The 18,364-nt window shown below is 46.8% G+C and overlaps 1 protein-coding gene across 5 annotated transcripts in view; it reads right to left on the reverse strand.

Moving 5' to 3' along the window:
* Positions 1-18,364, reverse strand: part of LOC125746173 (ankyrin-1-like) — a 73,650-nt gene that overhangs the window by 42,794 nt on the left and 12,492 nt on the right. For 4 of the 5 annotated variants that reach the window (XM_049019867.1, XM_049019865.1, XM_049019861.1 and 1 more), the window contains 4 exons: positions 8,215-8,316; positions 2,489-2,587; positions 1,596-1,697; positions 47-145 (listed from right to left, as the gene is read on the reverse strand). In XM_049019867.1, the coding sequence (XP_048875824.1) occupies positions 47-145; positions 1,596-1,697; positions 2,489-2,587; positions 8,215-8,316 (402 nt within the window). The remainder of the gene's footprint in view (positions 1-46; positions 146-1,595; positions 1,698-2,488; positions 2,588-8,214; positions 8,317-18,364) is intronic. The other variant, XM_049019862.1, reaches the window with a different exon arrangement.

Consider the following 18,364-nt stretch of genomic DNA (forward strand, 5'->3'; position numbering starts at 1 on the left):
GAGTGCATTAGTGTTTGAAGTCACATCACTGGGGGGGGGGGGTCACCTCTGTGGGTAGGCTCTGATTGGCCCCATTCTCCAGCAGGAACTTCACCACCTCCAAGTGATTCTCCTGAGCAGCCATATAGAGTGGACTGAAGCCTTTCTGTAAAGTGGCGGTGCGAAGGTAGGTGAGTACAGGTAAAGTCACTGACAGATATTTACACAGGTAAAGAGAGGGACAGACACTGACAGACGTTTACACAGGTAAAGAGAGGGACAGGCACTGACAGACGTTTACACAGGTAAAGAGAGGGACAGACACTGACAGACGTTTACACAGGTAAAGAGAGGGACAGACACTGACAGACGTTTACACAGGTAAAGAGAGGGACAGACACTGACAGACGTTTACACAGGTAAAGAGAGGGACAGACACTGACAGACGTTTACACAGGTAAAGAGAGGGACAGGCACTGACAGACGTTTACACAGGTAAAGAGAGGGACAGACACTGACAGACGTTTACACAGGTAAAGAGAAGGACAGACACTGACAGACGTTTACACAGGTAAAGAGAGGGACAGACACTGACAGACGTTTACACAGGTAAAGAGAGGGACAGGCACTGACAGACGTTTACACAGGTAAAGAGAGGGACAGACACTGACAGATGTTTACACAGGTAAAGAGAGGGACAGACACTGACAGACGTTTACACAGGTAAAGAGAGGGACAGACACTGACAGACGTTTACACAGGTAAAGAGAGGGACAGACACTGACAGACGTTTACACAGGCAAAGAGAGGGACAGGCACTGACAGACGTTTACACAGGTAAAGAGAGGGACAGACACTGACAGACGTTTACACAGGTAAAGAGAGGGACAGACACTGACAGACGTTTACACAGGTAAAGAGAGGGACAGACACTGACAGACGTTTACACAGGTAAAGAGAGGGACAGGCACTGACAGACGTTTACACAGGTAAAGAGAGGGACAGACACTGACAGACGTTTACACAGGTAAAGAGAGGGACAGGCACTGACAGACGTTTACACAGGTAAAGAGAGGGACAGACACTGACAGACGTTTACACAGGTAAAGAGAGGGACAGACACTGACAGACGTTTACACAGGTAAAGAGAGGGACAGACACTGACAGACGTTTACACAGGTAAAGACAGGGACAGACACTGACAGACGTTTACACAGGTAAAGAGAGGGACAGGCACTGACAGACGTTTACACAGGTAAAGACAGGGACAGACACTGACAGACGTTTACACAGGTAAAGAGAGGGACAGACACTGACAGACGTTTACACAGGTAAAGAGAGGGACAGACACTGACAGACGTTTACACAGGTAAAGACAGGGACAGACACTGACAGACGTTTACACAGGTAAAGAGAGGGACAGGCACTGACAGACGTTTACACAGGTAAAGAGAGGGACAGGCACTGACAGACGTTTACATAGGTAAAGACAGGTTTACACAGAGAAACTCTTTTTAAACTAAGCACACACTTCCCTGAAAATAAGCACATAAGCCATTTAAATTGACCACACGCTCCCTTTATCGTGCTGTTTGTGATCCTGTGGTTCCCCTCACCTGTGACTGGGCATTGACGTTGGCTCCGTAGTGAACCAGCTCTGCTACCACCCTCTCCTGTCCAGCCAGAGCAGCAATGTGCAAAGCTGTGTTCCCTTTCTGCTGGGGGAGACAACTGAGCTGACATCCGACAGCTGATAAGCAACCTGCCTGTATCTGTGCAAGCTATGGGGCACTGATCTAAATGCAAGGAAAGTATAGGGATTCTGAGGTAAATGCTAAGGAATGATAGGAACTCCGAGGTAAATATGGAAGAGGTATAGGGGCTCTGAGGTAAATATGAAAGAGGTATAGGGGCTCTGAGGTAAATATGAAAGAGGTATAGGGTAGTAATTTTGGTCGAATTTTCCCCATAAGAAATAATGGAAAACCAATTAATTGGTTCCCGGCCCCAAAAAACTTGCATCTAAATATTTTATTATTTTTTTTAGCATTTAAACACAAAATGATAAAACAAGAACAGCATATACTAAACCCATATAAGCACATTTATCAAAACAGTAATTTGTAAAGTAAGAAAATAAATGTATCCAAACAATGTGTAAAGTTAAAGACAAACCCAATGACACCTTTTTCATAAACGCAGACACAGCGGCAACACTGAACTCTGCCGTGCGGTCCATTGTTTATTTTTATTATTACTCTGTATTCGTTAATTTGTTCATAATTCACAAACTTTCAGGTTGTATCATTTGTACAACTATTGCTTAACATTTTGATGAGCAATGGCTACCAAAATGATATAAAGTACAGTGTATTATCTGATATTTTCATGTGCCACCTGACTCATTCCACAATAAAAAACTTATATTCATGAAAATTCAAACAATGGAGATATCTGTTTTTGCAAGTGAATTCTTCACATATTGGACTACATTGAGTGGATACTGTACCTTAGTTGTGGCCTCCAGATCAATGTTATTGTGCAGTAGCTCCAATACCATCTTGACATGGCCTTCTTTAGAGGCCAAGTGGAGGCCATTGAGGCCATTCTGTGGGAAGAGACAGAAGAGAATCTGTGACAAAGGACTGGCCACTGACATTCTGTGTAAAGTGACAGAAGGCATTACATTACTGATAGTCGGAGGTAGAAAACAACGTGTTACACTGGATTGGTTGCTGACATTCTGTGGGAGGTGACTGAAGAAATCAGGTTACACTGAACTGACCACTGATATACTGCGGGAGTAGAAAGTAGATTACATCATATCCATTGAACACATACTGTCATGGCATTTGGGACGACGGACTCAAGGGCAGGTGTTTTTAAGAAACAAAGGTGGTTTTATTGACTTAAAACAAACAGCCTGCAAATAAACTGGACTGAGATTGATCAAAATGAATGGTTTACCATGAGAATGGACATGGGCTGACAGGAGGAGCAATGTTAATGACTGGCCTGGGGAGCACAGGACATATATTCGAGACTGATAAGGGAGAAAATGAGAGGCAGCTGGTGTAATTAACATGAGGGTTAAGAACAGGATTGGCTTGTTAGGGCCACAATAGTGACAAGACAGAAGAGTCACTAGACATCATTGGGGACCTGACAGCAGAAACAACTGGGACAAGGACAAATAGGACAGGTCATACAATGACAGGGTGGACAAGTAGAGGGGCAACAAAGACAGGAGCAGGAACAGAAGAGGGAACTACTGGGGACAATGACCAGGTGAAATGCATGCCAGGGCACTGGGACAGGGACTGAGGCATGAAGAACATAAACAGGGGGTGTCCAGGGAGTTGTACAGACACTAGGAAGCTGCTCATCGACCCTAGGATGACCCTGATGCCATTCTCTGATGAGACGGAGTCTGTCCAGACCACAGGACATGAGGGCTTCGGAGGGCCAGCAGGGCCGGAGGGAACTAAGGGGCCAGTGGGACCAGTGGGCACAAAAGGACCTATAGGACAGGAGGACACTGAGGGGACTACAACACAGGAGCAGGAGGATGCCAAGGGACCTGTAGGACAGGAGCAGGAGGGTGCTGTGGTTTCTCTCCCCAAGGCTGTAGCAGGAGAGGTGTTCAGGTGGACATCACTGGGCAGACCAGGGTCTGTGAGGTTGGCCTAAATAGTGGGTACCCATCTTTCCCTCCCGGAGACTGAAACTTGCCCCTCTTCTGGGCCCCAGCTTGCTCCATTGATGACACTGGAACTTGGGACCGGTTTCATGCGAGTGTTAGGCTGAGATGGGGGCCCACAAAGCAAGACCGAGCGCTAGGCCCAGAGGGTCCCACTCCAATTCCTCTGACTGGGCGTCATTTGGGTTGGCTCAGCCTGGGTTGGCAGTGGCTGGGGAGTCGGGCGTCAGCCTGGAAGCAGCCGGCGAGAGATGACGAGACAGTTGGTGGTGAGCCAGGAGGCTGCAAGGTGTCCGCCAGGGTGACTGGAGATGAGGCTGGAGCCAGCAGATCATCAGGAGATCAGGTGAGGCTGAGACACCTAGAAGCAAACAGGGTGCAATCGGGACACCTGGAAGCTAGTGGGGAGCAACAGAGGCAAAAACAGGCTCTGGGGGTGCAGCAGAGGAACAGACGGGCATGGCGGCGGTCTCACTGGGGTCAGGCGCTGGAGCCGTGGCGACAACCTCTCCTGGGTCTGCTGCTGGAGGCAGCAGGATAGGTATGGTGAAAACCACAAGCACTGCAAACTCCCTCCATTTCTTCTCTCTTCATTGAGAAACTGCAGGAGGGGCTACAGCAAGCTGCAAGGAGCCGGCAGGCAAATCTGTGATGAATTACAGGAGGCCAGTGGGTGAATCAGTGGCGACCTGTAAGGAGCCAGCGGGTGGATCTGCAGCAAGCTCCGAGGAGCTGGCAGGCTCAGCTGAAGTGAGCTGCAGGGAGCCAGCAGGCAGGACGAATTCATCTCACGGGAAAGTGGCATGTGACGGGCCTGCAGCAGGGGTACCAGTGTGCTGACTGGCATCAGGCGATGAAGAGGTGGCAGACTGAGTAGTCTCGCACTCAACTATTCCCTGCACTTCCGCCAGCAAGCACCAGACTTTCACAGTTTACTGAGGATCTGTATCCGGGGTGAGTGTCACTAAAGCATCCTCCACAGACCGGAAGAGAGCTATGGCTTGGGTATCTTCCAAACCACGTAATTACTCCTCCACTCTTGATGGGCCTTCAGGAGGGAGATGAAGTCAGGGTGATTCCCATAGGGTGGGGAACCCCTTCGGTCCCAGGATCTAAGGCACCCAAGGTATCCAGTCTGCCAGGTGCAGGGAGGCGTGGAAGCGAGAGTGGAGACGTAGAACTGTCATGGCTTTTAGGACGAAGGCCTCCAGGGCTGGCGTTTCGATGAAATAAAAAGGGTTTTATTGACTTAAAACTAAACAAACAGAGACTGGAAATAATGATAGGGATTGAAACGAGAGGACTACTGTGAGGAAGCATACGGACTGACCGGAGGAGTAACATTAATGATTCGTCTGGGGAGCAAAGGACTGGGAAGTACATATTTACGAGACTAACAAGAAAGCCAACGAGAGGCAGCTGGAAGTGATGGACACAAGGGTTAGGAACGAGAGGTAAAATAAAGGAGTAACGGGCATAGCTTGTTAGGGCCACGCTAGTGAGGAGACAGAAGAGTCAGGTGGATATGTCAGGCAGGACGCCCCACCCCCCGAAGCGTGCCCTCAGGGCACAAACAGGGAAGGGGACCAAGGGGACCAAAGAGCAGGGCGGACACTCGGGACGGGGAACAGACAGGACACCAGACAGGATAGAGCGTGGCAGGAACGACAGTGCAGGGTCAGATGGATATGTCAGGCAGGACATGTCACACACACTGCGAAGAGCATCATAAGAGTAATGGCAGCTCTTCTCTAGGGGAGTGGAAGTTCTTTCACACCCACTGATGGCTCAGTGTGAGGCACCAGCACCCTCTTCAGCATGTGCAATTATAAGGAAACAAAGTTTCCATTCATCCAGCCATGAAATTGAACTATAAAGGAACAGAATAAAAATGTATTAGATTCAGAGGAGGAGGAGGGGGGGGGTGGAGGGGCAACTGCCTTGGGCTCATCACAGCAGGAAGCCCAATGCAAAATTTACCATGAGGACCCCCCTCATCCCCACCTCGAGTCTTTTGATGACAGACCATCAAACACAATTGGCAACAACTGACCAAGAACACCCCCCTTCCCAAGTCAGCAAATCCCCAACCCCCCCATCTGCCCCCCTTGCCCTGAGACCCCTCCTCCACCCCTGTTGGAGTGTATCAGATCTCTCTTTCAGAAGAGCTACTGAACTACATGCAGATAATGTATCCTCAGTTTGATCACTCCTCAGCTATGAGCACTGTGCTCATTTCTGTAGATGTTCTCTGCGTCGACTCCGGGCTGAAGGTCGCTTTGTTCGCTCCACCGTTCCGGAAGCTTCTCCTTCTGCAGTGCTGACTGTGGATAGTGAAGGATCTTGGAGCAGCTGGGACGCACCCCATCTGTGTGTGCGGTCAGAGCTGCAGTGTCTCCTCAGTATTATGGGCTGTGTCAGGTGAGTCACAGCAAATATTCCAGAGAAGGAGAAAAAAATGTCCTGCAGCTTAAGGGAAAATGCATGAGTGCAGGAAAAAGAGGAGAGTGACGGACAGACAGAGAGGCAGAGAAACACATGGCTGCGTAAATGCAAAGACACACACTTAGGGAGCAGTAAGGAACATCCCAATCAAATAAACACAGACATAGGGAGCAGCAAGGAGCACCCCCTTCCACACAAACATACACACAGGGAGCGGTAAGGAACACCCCCACCCACAGAAACACTCTTAAGGAGCAGCAAGGAGCACCCCCTTCCACACAAACATACACACAGGGAGCGGTAAGGAACACCCCCACCCACAGAAACACTCTTAAGGAGCAGCAAGGAGCACCCCCTTCCACACAAACATACACACAGGGAGCGGTAAGGAACACCCCCACCCACAGAAACACTCTTAGGGAGCAGCAAGGAGCACCCCCTTCCACACAAACATACACACAGGGAGCGGTAAGGAACACCCCCACCCACAGAAACACTCTTAAGGAGCAGCAAGGAGCACCCCCTTCCACACAAACATACACACAGGGAGCGGTAAGGAACACCCCCACCCACAGAAACACTCTTAAGGAGCAGCAAGGAGCACCCCCTTCCACACAAACATACACACAGGGAGCGGTAAGGAACAGCCCCACCCACAGAAACACTCTTAGGGAGCAGCAAGGAGCACCCCCTTCCACACAAACATACACACAGGGAGCGGTAAGGAACAGCCCCACCCACAGAAACACTCTTAGGGAGCAGCAAGGAGCACCCCCTTCCACACAAACATACACACAGGGAGCGGTAAGGAACACCCCCACCCACAGAAACACTCTTAGGGAGCAGCAAGGAGCACCCCCTTCCACACAAACATACACACAGGGAGCAGTTCATAACTCTTAAAAAGCAGTTACAACATCAACAGCTATTAAAAAAAAAAAACCTTGTTGACCAATATCTGTAATCACAATGCACAGAAATATTGTTACTCTGTCCTTAAAACTAAAAAAAGGAAGTGTGAGTACCATCTTCAAAGAAGCAGCGATCGATTACAGAACCTTTCTCCTATTTTGTGTTAGTGAGATCTTTAACAAAACATTATGGAGATTATAATGATCATTGTGGCTCATCCCAGCCCCATACCCGCATCTGCACATCTCTGCTAAGTGCATGAAAGGAGACTTCATTGCTCATAAATCCAGTTATGGAGCCATTTCCGCTGCTTCTAAGCGCCAGTGATTGCTTCCAGGAACTCGGTGTGAATGCAGACAAGCTGTAACTTTCTGACATGTTGGTTTAGTGAGCTAGTGAGGTGGATGGGATGCAGTCAGCACCAGGGCGGGGGCTGCTGGACCGGGCGGGGGCTGCTGGACCGGGCGGGGGCTGCTAGACCGGGCGGGGGCTGCTGGACCGGGCGGGGGCTGCTGGACTGGGCGGGGGCTGCTGGACTGGGCGGGGGCTGCTGGACTTCCTCAGGTATGTGTGCGTAAAAACCAGTTTCTGCTGCAGCTCTCTCACTGCTGGCTCTGGCTCTTCCCCCTGTGTCTCTCTCCCACTTACTCCCTCTCTCTGTCTCTCTTCCTCCCTCTCTCCACAATCCTCTCTGGCTCTACTTCCTCCAATCACATGTCTCGGTCCTGCCTCCTCTAGTTGCTCGGACCCACCTCCTCTACTATCCGACTGGTTATCTCTCCGAACCAATCATTGTTCATTCTGCCCTCAGAACAATTCTGTGCAAGTTAAACTCCCACCAGTGTGAGTGTTACTCAGTGGTGGAGATGCTGTAATCATGCATTGAGGTTTTCCGGTGAATGTGATTGTTACTCAGTAGCAGAGATGGTATCATGTTACAGACAAGCTTCCCAATACTCTGTTCACACTCATTTATAATTTACACCATCTTATTTAAAGAATACTCAGGAAATGCCCCCTTAGACAGTGACATGGAAGCAGACCCTGGCAGGTGTGTTACGTGACCAGGGATTCTCTCTGGGCTTGAGGCAGGTCTGCCAGTCACCGTAGGGAGTTGTATGCCATATGCCTGGCCAATGGCGGGCTGCGAAGGGCAAGCACAGGGGCGGGCCTCTAACCTGATTGGCTGTGTTAATGTCAATCCCATTCTTGATGTGGTCCATGGCCTTGTCCAGGTTCCCAGAACGAGCCGCACGGAGAAAACTGGTGGCAGCATCAGCCTGCAGTCAGACAGGGAGGGGGGAGAGAATAAGGGAGGAGGAAGAGAAAGGGTGTGAGGGAGACACAGAGAGGAAAGGGGGGAGGGAAGATGGAGAGAGGGAATATAAAGAGATGAAGGAGAGAGACAGAGAGGGAAAAATAGAGAAAGGAAGGGAGAGAGAGGAAGGGGGAGGGGAAGAGAGAGAGGGAGAAACAGGATGGGGGAGGGGGAGAAATAGAGAGGGGGAAGGAGAGAGATGAGAGAGAGGAAGGGTAAGAGAAAGACTACATGTGAGACAGGTTTGCAAGATATGTTTTGGTGTTGCTGATGTTGAGCAGTATATCACACAGTGTCAGTATATTATACAGTGTCAGTATATCACACAGTGTCAGTATATTACACAGTGTCAGTATATTATACAGTGTCAGTATATTACACAGTGTCAGTATATTATACAGTGTCAGTATATCACACAGTGTCCGTATATTATACAGTGTCAGAATATTACAGTGTCAGTATATCACACAGTGTCAGTATATTATACAGTGTCCGTATATTATACAGTGTCAGAATATTACAGTGTCAGTATATTATACAGTGTCAGTATATTACACAGTGTCAGTATATTATACAGTGTCAGTATATCACACAGTGTCAGTATATTATACAGTGTCAGTATATTATACAGTGTCAGTATATCACACAGTGTCCGTATATTATACAGTGTCAGAATATTACAGTGTCAGTATATTACACAGTGTCAGTATATTATACAGTGCCAGTATATCATACAGTGTCAGTATATCACACAGTGTCCGTATATTATACAGTGTCAGAATATTACAGTGTCAGTATATTATACAGTGTCAGTATATTATACAGTGTCAGTATATCACACAGTGTCCGTATATTATACAGTGTCAGAATATTACAGTGTCAGTATATTACACAGTGTCAGTATATTATACAGTGCCAGTATATCATACAGTGTCAGTATATCACACAGTGTCCGTATATTATACAGTGTCAGAATATTACAGTGTCAGTATATCACACAGTGTCAGTATATTATACAGTGTCCCTATATTATACAGTGTCAGAATATTACAGTGTCAGTATATTATACAGTGTCAGTATATCACACAGTGTCAGTATATTATACAGTGTCAGTATATCACACAGTGTCAGTGTTGTACTTATCAGTACACAGCAGTGCTTTTCATATCACACTGTGAATGTCTCTTAACATCTTTCTAGCTCTCTGGTCCGTCAGTATCATGGCAGATGGAATACAGCTCATTAATCATGACCATGTGTGTATCTGTTTTTAATACATGCAAAATAGAAAAATGACCTGTTTTAATCAACATTGATTAGCATTCTATAGAAACATGAGGTGAAATCTAGGATGCATCTGTGCTGAGAGATGGCCACCTTTCCCAAAAATATATTAACCTCAGAACAGTTTCTCTGTTCTCCCCATCCGACCTGCTTCCCAGCTTGCCTAGTCATGAAAACAGTTACCTGAACATGCAGTGACTAAGCATGTACTTTTGTTTCCCTGATTATCCAGTCATTGAATGTTTAGCTCATTCTGAGTCTATGGGTGTCCAATCACTGATAACTTGTCCACCTCCCCTCAGCCACTTATATGAAAAAGTGTCTCTCATTGGTTCCTTCTGATGTTAAAAAATATGTAACAAACTCCACCCCCCCCACCCCCCACCATGACCCTGACCAGTATAAGTGGGTAAAAGATGCATAATAACGTACTGTAATTAACCTAACGCAGTGCTTGGGAGGGTGCATCAACTTGTACACATGCAGTTAAACAGGAAGTTGTTTCCTGGGTAGGAGTTGGGCTTCCTCTTGCTACACATGAGTTGGGGGGGGGGGGGGGGTGTGTCAAAGAAGCAGAAATCAGTTTAGCAGATGAGGCAGAGAGTCATGCTGATCAATGAAACAGTTCCCATGGCGACTGCAAGGACAATGACTACGTCCTGGGAGGTATCATGTTCCAGCTGAATGTAACCGTGAAGAGATCCTCACTCTGCAGCACAGTAACCTTTGGTTGGGTCACCCTGTCCTGAAGAGCACAGTCTGTCCCGATGTGACTTTCTTCAGTTTTCCTGTAACAGAAGCTTGATATCGGCCCCTCCAGGCCCATAATGCTGAGACTGCAGCCTAAGGATGGAGCATGGCTGTGATCATGTTAGACTGTAGGTCTCAGGTCAGTGTGCGAGTTGCGTGACTATGGATGCTGGAACCAGCTACGCAGCTCCTTCAACAGCATGTTAGGCCGAGATCATTCAGTGAGCGATCATGATCTGACGATCTGCTTTTCTGGACTTATAACACACTGCTTACACTCCAAAGAAGAAGGTCATTCGGAACACCGTCCGATTCCAATGCACTGCAGCCATTGCAAACAGCTCATGTATCACAAACATTTTCTGTAGTGTGACTGATTCCCCTTCTTCTTATTATTTTAGTTAAAATTTCATACGGGCGGAAGAATCTGGGACATGGAGATCTATGCATGCAGATTCACCAGGCAACACACTCTCCCCATGTTTGGCCACAGAGATCATGCAGTGTCATGAGTCATAGCTTCTGGGGTTAATGAGTCATAGCTTGTGATGTTAGTAAGTGAGAATTTGCTATGCTGGTAAGGCTGTGCTTGTGATAAGGATGGGACTTTAGACAGACATGAACATAATGTGCTGTTTGACGTTATCCGATGCAGCTTGTTCTGCGTGTGTCAGAAATTCTTTGTATTCTTTTACTCCAGATGGGTGTAAAAAAATCTGTCATTCTAGGACAGTGAACAGATTCTCAGGATGAAATGATAGACTTGAAAAGCATAACAATTCACTGGGAGAGCAGAACACGCTCCTAATTTCCTTCCTTAGGACCAATAAAGTATACATACCTACTCCCCTACCAAACACCACAATTTGGGCTCTAAAAAAACTCAGAGAGTACTCAGTATGTCTGGTATTTATAATTACATGTATAATTAGTAAATGACTGCAGGTGAGTGGAGGAGCTTGTCCTCTGACTTGCCAAAAACATCAATGTCCTCCACCTTCTCATGATAGGACAATATGATACCATAGCTCAACCTGCGCTGTTCCACAGAATGATGTGGCAATGGAGATGTTAGTGAGTATAAATTAGACTCCTTGAGCTGAAATGTTAGTCAGTATATGTTGGACTCTTTCAGCTAAAATGTTAGCGAGTATAAATTAGACTCCTTGAGCTGAAATGTTAGTCAGTATATGTTGGACTCTTTCAGCTGAAATGTCAGTGAGTAATATTAGACTCTTTCTGCTGAAATGTTAGAGAGCATAACTATCACATGACAGTGGTTAGTCACTGTACACCCTTTCTATTTTTTAATATTTATTATTGTGAAATATTCATTAAAAACCTGCTTAAATGTACAGTCTTAATTTTATTTTGACAGTGACGTTTTTAGTCAAGTTTTTTTTTTTACAATTTAAACAGTTTAACAGGTTTGAGATGTTGTAATGTTTTAAGCATAAGTGAAATCTAACACACAATAAACTAACAGAGGCAGTCGATTGAGGATTCCAGCAAAACAGCATACACAATCTTCAAATGGTCTGGCTGTAACTGTACCTGGCACTCGCAGGTCAGACTGTAACTGTACCTGACATCCACAGGTCAGACTGTAACTGTACCTGACATCCACAGGTTAGACTGTAACTGTACCTGACACTCACAGGTCAAACTGTAACTATACCTGAAATCCACAGGTTAGACTGTAACTGTACCTGACACTCACAGGTCAGACTGTAACTATACCTGACATCCACAGGTTAGACTGTAACTATACCTGACATCCACAGGTTAGACTGTAACTGTACCTGACACTCACAGGTCAGACTGTAACTATACCTGACGTCCACAGGTTAGACTGTAACTATACCTGACATCCACAGGTTAGACTGTAACTGTACCTGACACTCACAGGTCAGACTGTAACTGTACCTGACATCCACAGGTCAGACTGTAACTGTACCTGATGCTCACAGGTCAAACTGTAACTATACCTGAAATCCACAGGTTAGACTGTAACTGTACCTGACACTCACAGGTCAGACTGTAACTGTACCTGACACTCACAGGTTAGACTGTAACTGTACCTGACATCCACAGATTACACAGTAACTACACCTGATACTCACAGGTCAGACTGTAACTCTACCTGACATGCACAGGTTAGACTGTAACAGTACCTGACATCCACAAGTACTAGATGACTACTATGACTACAAGTACTATGCAAACCAAGTAACATACTCAGAACAGCCTCATTCCAGTGGGAGTGTTCTTACAGGATTACAGCACAGGCGCACAGTGTCATGGACCTGTCAGAACGGCCTCATTCCAGTGAGAGTGTTCCTACAGGATTACAGCACAGGCGCACAGTGTCATGGACCTGTCAGAACGGCCTCATCCCGGTGAGAGTGTTCCTACAGGATTACAGCACAGGCGCACAGTGTCATGGACCTGTCAGAACGGCCTCATTCCGGTGAGAGTGTTCCTACAGGATTACAGCACAGGCGCACAGTGTCATGGACCTGTCAGAACGGCCTCATTCCGGTGAGAGTGTTCCTACAGGATTGCAGCACAGGTGCACAGTGTCATGGATCTGTCAGAACGGCCTCATTCCGGTGAGAGTGTTCCTACAGGATTACAGCACAGGGGCACAGTGTCATGGACCTGTCAGAACGGCCTCATTCCGGTGAGAGTGTTCTTACAGGATTACAGCACAGGCGCACAGTGTCATGGACCTGTCAGAACGCCCTCATTCCAGTGAGAGTGTTCCTACAGGATTACAGCACAGGCGCACAGTGTCATGGACCTGTCAGAACGGCCTCATTCTAGTGAGAGTGTTCATACAGGATTACAGCACAGGCGCACAGTGTCATGGATCTGTCAGAACGGCCTCATTCCGATGAGAGTGTTCTTACAGGATTACAGCACAGGCGCACAGTGTCATGGATCTGTCAGAACAGCCTCATTCCGGTGAGAGTGTTCCTACAGGATTACAGCACAGGCGCACAGTGTCATGGACCTGTCAGAACGGCCTCATTCCGGTGAGAGTGTTCCTACAGGATTACAGCACAGGCGCACAGTGTCATGGACCTGTCAGAACAGCCTCATTCCGGTGAGAGTGTTCCTACAGGATTACAGCACAGGCGCACAGTGTCATGGATCTGTCAAAACGGCCTCATTCCGGTGAGAGTGTTCCTACAGGATTACAGCACAGGCGCACAGTGTCATGGATCTGTCAGAACGGCCTCATTCCGGTGAGAGTGTTCCTACAGGATTACAGCACAGGCGCACAGTGTCATGGATCTGTCAGAACGGCCTCATTCCGGTGAGAGTGTTCCTACAGGATTACAGCACAGGCGCACAGTGTCATGGATCTGTCAGAACGGCCTCATTCCGGTGAGAGTGTTCCTACAGGATTACAGCACAGGCGCACAGTGTCATGGATCTGTCAAAACGGCCTCATTCCGGTGAGAGTGTTCCTACAGGATTACAGCACAGGCGCACAGTGTCATGGATCTGTCCGAACGGCCTCATTCCGGTGAGAGTGTTCCTACAGGATTACAGCACAGGCGCACAGTGTCATGGATCTGTCAGAACGGCCTCATTCCGGTGAGAGTGTTCTTACAGGATTACAGCACAGGCGCACAGTGTCATGGACCTGTCAGAATGCCCTCATTCCAGTGAGAGTGTTCCTACAGGATTACAGCACAGGCGCACAGTGTCATGGACCTGTCAGAACGGCCTCATTCCGGTGAGAGTGTTCATACAGGATTACAGCACAGGCGCACAGTGTCATGGATCTGTCAGAATGGCCTCATTCCGGTGAGAGTGTTCCTACAGGATTACAGCACAGGCGCACAGTGTCATGGATCTGTCAGAACGGCCTCATTCCGGTGAGAGTGTTCCTACAGGATTACAGCACAGGCGCACAGTGTCATGGATCTGTCAGAACGGCCTCATTCCGGTGAGAGTGTTCCTACAGGATTACAGCACAGGCGCACAGTGTCATGGATCTGTCAGAACGGCCTCATTCCGGTGAGAGTGTTCCTACAGGATTACAGCACAGGCGCACAGTGTCATGGACCTGTCAGAACGGCCTCATTCCAGTGAGAGTGTTCATACAGGATTACAGCACAGGCGCACAGTGTCATGGACCTGTCAGAACGGCCTCATTCCGGTGAGAGTGTTCCTACAGGATTACAGCACAGGCGCACAGTGTCATGGACCTGTCAGAACGGCCTCATTCCGGTGAGAGTGTTCATACAGGATTGCAGCACAGGTGCACAGTGTCATGGATCTGTCAGAACGGCCTCATTCCAGTGAGAGTGTTCCTACAGGATTACAGCACAGGCGCACAGTGTCATGGACCTGTCAGAACGGCCTCATTCCGATGAGAGTGTTCTTACAGGATTACAGCACAGGCGCACAGTGTCATGGACCTGTCAGAACGGCCTCATTCCGATGAGAGTGTTCTTACAGGATTACAGCACAGGCGCACAGTGTCATGGACCTGTCAGAACGGCCTCATTCCGGTGAGAGTGTTCCTACAGGATTACAGCACAGGCGCACAGTGTCATGGATCTCTCAGAATGGCCTCTTTCCAGTAAGAGTGTTCCTACAGAATTATACCAGAGGAGCACAGATCAGCCTCATTCCATTGGTAACACTGACATATACACACTCTGAATTCAGAAGCACCCATATTACAATTAGTAGAGAGGCACAAATTATGAGAAATCTTTAACTAGGAATCCTTCTGGGTTTAGCTCCACATTTCTGCAGTGAAAATTGCATGAGGACCAAGTATGTTAACAACATAAATTACCTTCAAAAATCTGCATTGTTTTTTCATACTCAGTCTGTCACTTTAACACATATAAACAGACAGGCACACATACATTGTTTCACGTAGTTTATGTATCATGCGCGCATGTCTTGTATACAGCAGTCTGTGTGTGGATGCTTCTCTCTTTGGATGTATCACTGCATTTCAATGTGCGTCTCTGTAGGTCATGGTGTTTTTCACAGTGTGCATCTCACTGCATCCCTTGGCACTCTCCCTGCCTGGAGCTCACATCGAGAGCCACCATGCTCTACAGACCTATAAATAAGGATCTGTCATTATCACAGCTATTTTTACCAGGGTGGTTTTCAGCTGCACACCGTTCCCTGTCAGGCAAATCCTTTTATCCGTGTGGAACAGGAGAAAAGAGCAAGAGAGAGTAAAAAGGAAGAGACAGGCTAAACTGAAGTGACACCCCCCCCCCACCCTCTTGGCTCTCTTCTGTTCCCAGAATCCTGTGCACTTGTTTGGAAAGGAGCCCCGGCAATGTGCAAGCTCAGCAGGGCGGAGGGGTCCGTGTCATGAGGGGAGGTGACATAGCAGCGAAGAAAGAGGGTGAGCTGGGACAGATGGAGAGTGCAGCAGAAGGGAGGCAAATTAAGAAAACACAGAAAGAGAAAATTTTATAAAGAAAACAAAAGAACAAAGTGAGAGGCTATAAGAAGGTGCTAGCAGCCTCCATTGCATGGGGTTCTGCTCGGCTCATCTACCTGCCTGTCTGTCTCTCACTCATACTGGGTTACGGCTCAGCTCAGCTACTTCCCTGTCTGTCTTTTCATCACACTGGGTTCTGCTCGGCTCATCTACCTGCCTGTCTGCCCCTCTCAAATGCTGGGTTCAGCTCAGCTCATCTGCCTGTCTGTCTGTCTCTCACTTATACTGGGTTCCGGCTCGGCTCAGTTACTTCCCTGTCTGTCTCTCCATCCCACTGGGTTCGGCTCAGCCCATCTACTGGCTTGTCTGTCTCTCACTTGTCCAGGCTTTTGGCTCAGTTCAGCTACATATCTGTCTGTCTCTCCATCATATTGGGTTCAGCTTAGCTTATGGCCAACGATAGGAATTATTTCTCATCAGCACCAGTGAGGCAAAACATAGTTCTTGTTTAAAGCTCTTAATTAAAATTATTATTGAACTAACAACCTCTCCTTCTCTACAACATTACCAGAACTTCCAAAACCATCCCAAAGGTGATCTGTCTCTAGGCACTTATAAGATAAATGGTGAACAGTTTGGAGAAATTGTTTGCATGACAGGTTTCGCTGAAGATCCGAATTGACCCGTGAGGTGACAGCAAGAGGAGCACATTTGCAGACACATGTCAGCAGTATCAAACCATATAATTAAGACTCATTTTCATAATATATTAACTCAGCAGTAAGAATGAAATCACACAATAAGACAGTGAGAAAGCAGTAAACACAATGAAACTAGACACACAGATGAAGACGGACAGAAAAGCCCACGGACTCTCAAACTAGGGCAGCGCAATATGGCAAAATATTTTATTACGGTAATTTTCATATCTGTCAATATGGATAGTTATCATAATCATAATTCATGAGTCATTACTTTCAATAATACTTCCTTCTAACTTCACTTACAAATTTGCTTAAAAATCCCATAGGATTCCCCTTAAACAGAACATGAAAAAGATGATAAACTGAATGGACTCATTGCAGGGGCAGGTTTGTCATCGCTGTTGAGTCGCTACCCGCCTCGCATCGATGAATTAAAGTGCTTCTGTCCTATTGTGAACCAGGATGAGAAGCTGCAACACTAATTGCTGGTATGTGTGACTGTAAGCACTGGCACTCGGTCTGTTCTACTGGACGGCTTTGAGAATAATAATTATATAATAATAAAAGTATTAAATAAATTCCTAGTATTTTCAGTTTTAGTTGGCACAAGCTTTCAGCAGAGATTACAATGCACAGCACCAATCTATAGTGTGTCCTGGGTTTCCTTTGACTTGGTTTATCCACAATGGCTTTCTTCACCAACGCCGACGTTTCCTCTAAGCGAGTGCTTTCATCTCCCATGATGTGCATTAGTATGGGGGGTCTTCCGCAAACTCGATTAACCTTAATTAAAAGCTCTGCGTTTGCTGTGTATAGGTTGCCCATTCTCAAAACACTGTGATTGGCTGCAAGCCAAGTTATTTTAGCCAGAGCTGACAAAGCACAGCCGCTTGTGTTCTCCTTACTGCTCATTCTCCTTTTGAATTCTCTGCGGATTATTACTCTGTGGATTATTACTCTGCGGATTATTACTCTGTGGATTATTACTCCAGCACTGGCTTCTTTTTGGATCTCACTGAATTACCCTCATTGGATGGGTTGCTTTGGAATTACCTGTATTCCTGCATGTTTTTTGCCCTGTTATTTTTACTTGTGTTGTCTTTTGTCTGCCTACCTGCCTTATTGCATTCTCTTATTTGTTTATTTATTCATTTATTCAATAAATACCCCATTTCTGTTTTTTACGTCTGGGTCTGCACTTGCGTTACATTGCTAGTCCAGATGAGCAGTGACAGAGAACATCACATCACTAAATTAGATCATAAATGATGTTGCACTTTTATGTGCATTTGTTAGATTAGCACTGAGGGAAATTATATCGCGATAATTATCATTACTCTTTTATCACTGAGCCCTACCATAAACATTAGTAAATGCTGACACAGACGTGGACAGCCGGAAGACCCTGCTGAAACCAAAACAGTATAGACAAGCGTAGCTGACCAGCATGACCAGCATAGTACATACTTGTTATACTAGCATATGTTGTGTTTTGGTACTGGTGGACCAGCATCATTAATAAAATATTGCTGGTGGACCAGCTTCATGTGCAGATAAATCAGCACAGTTTTGTTGGCCCACCAGCTACATCATCAACAAACCAGCACTAACCATAGAAACCTTGGAAATCATGCTGGTCCACGCTGATGTTTTCCACAGGGAAGGGAAGTCCACAGCCTCTCATACAGTAAAACACGAAACACAGACACAGAGGAACACAGCCATAAACGTCTACAGACCGTCATAGACTGACACAGAGCATGACACTGCGAATGGCCCACAGAGCTCGGAGTACTAGTAAGTAATCACATAGAAGACAGTCCACAAACCCTCACATA

The sequence above is a fragment of the Brienomyrus brachyistius genome, chromosome 7 (assembly GCF_023856365.1).
Source record: "Brienomyrus brachyistius isolate T26 chromosome 7, BBRACH_0.4, whole genome shotgun sequence".
NCBI lineage: Eukaryota > Metazoa > Chordata > Actinopteri > Osteoglossiformes > Mormyridae > Brienomyrus > Brienomyrus brachyistius.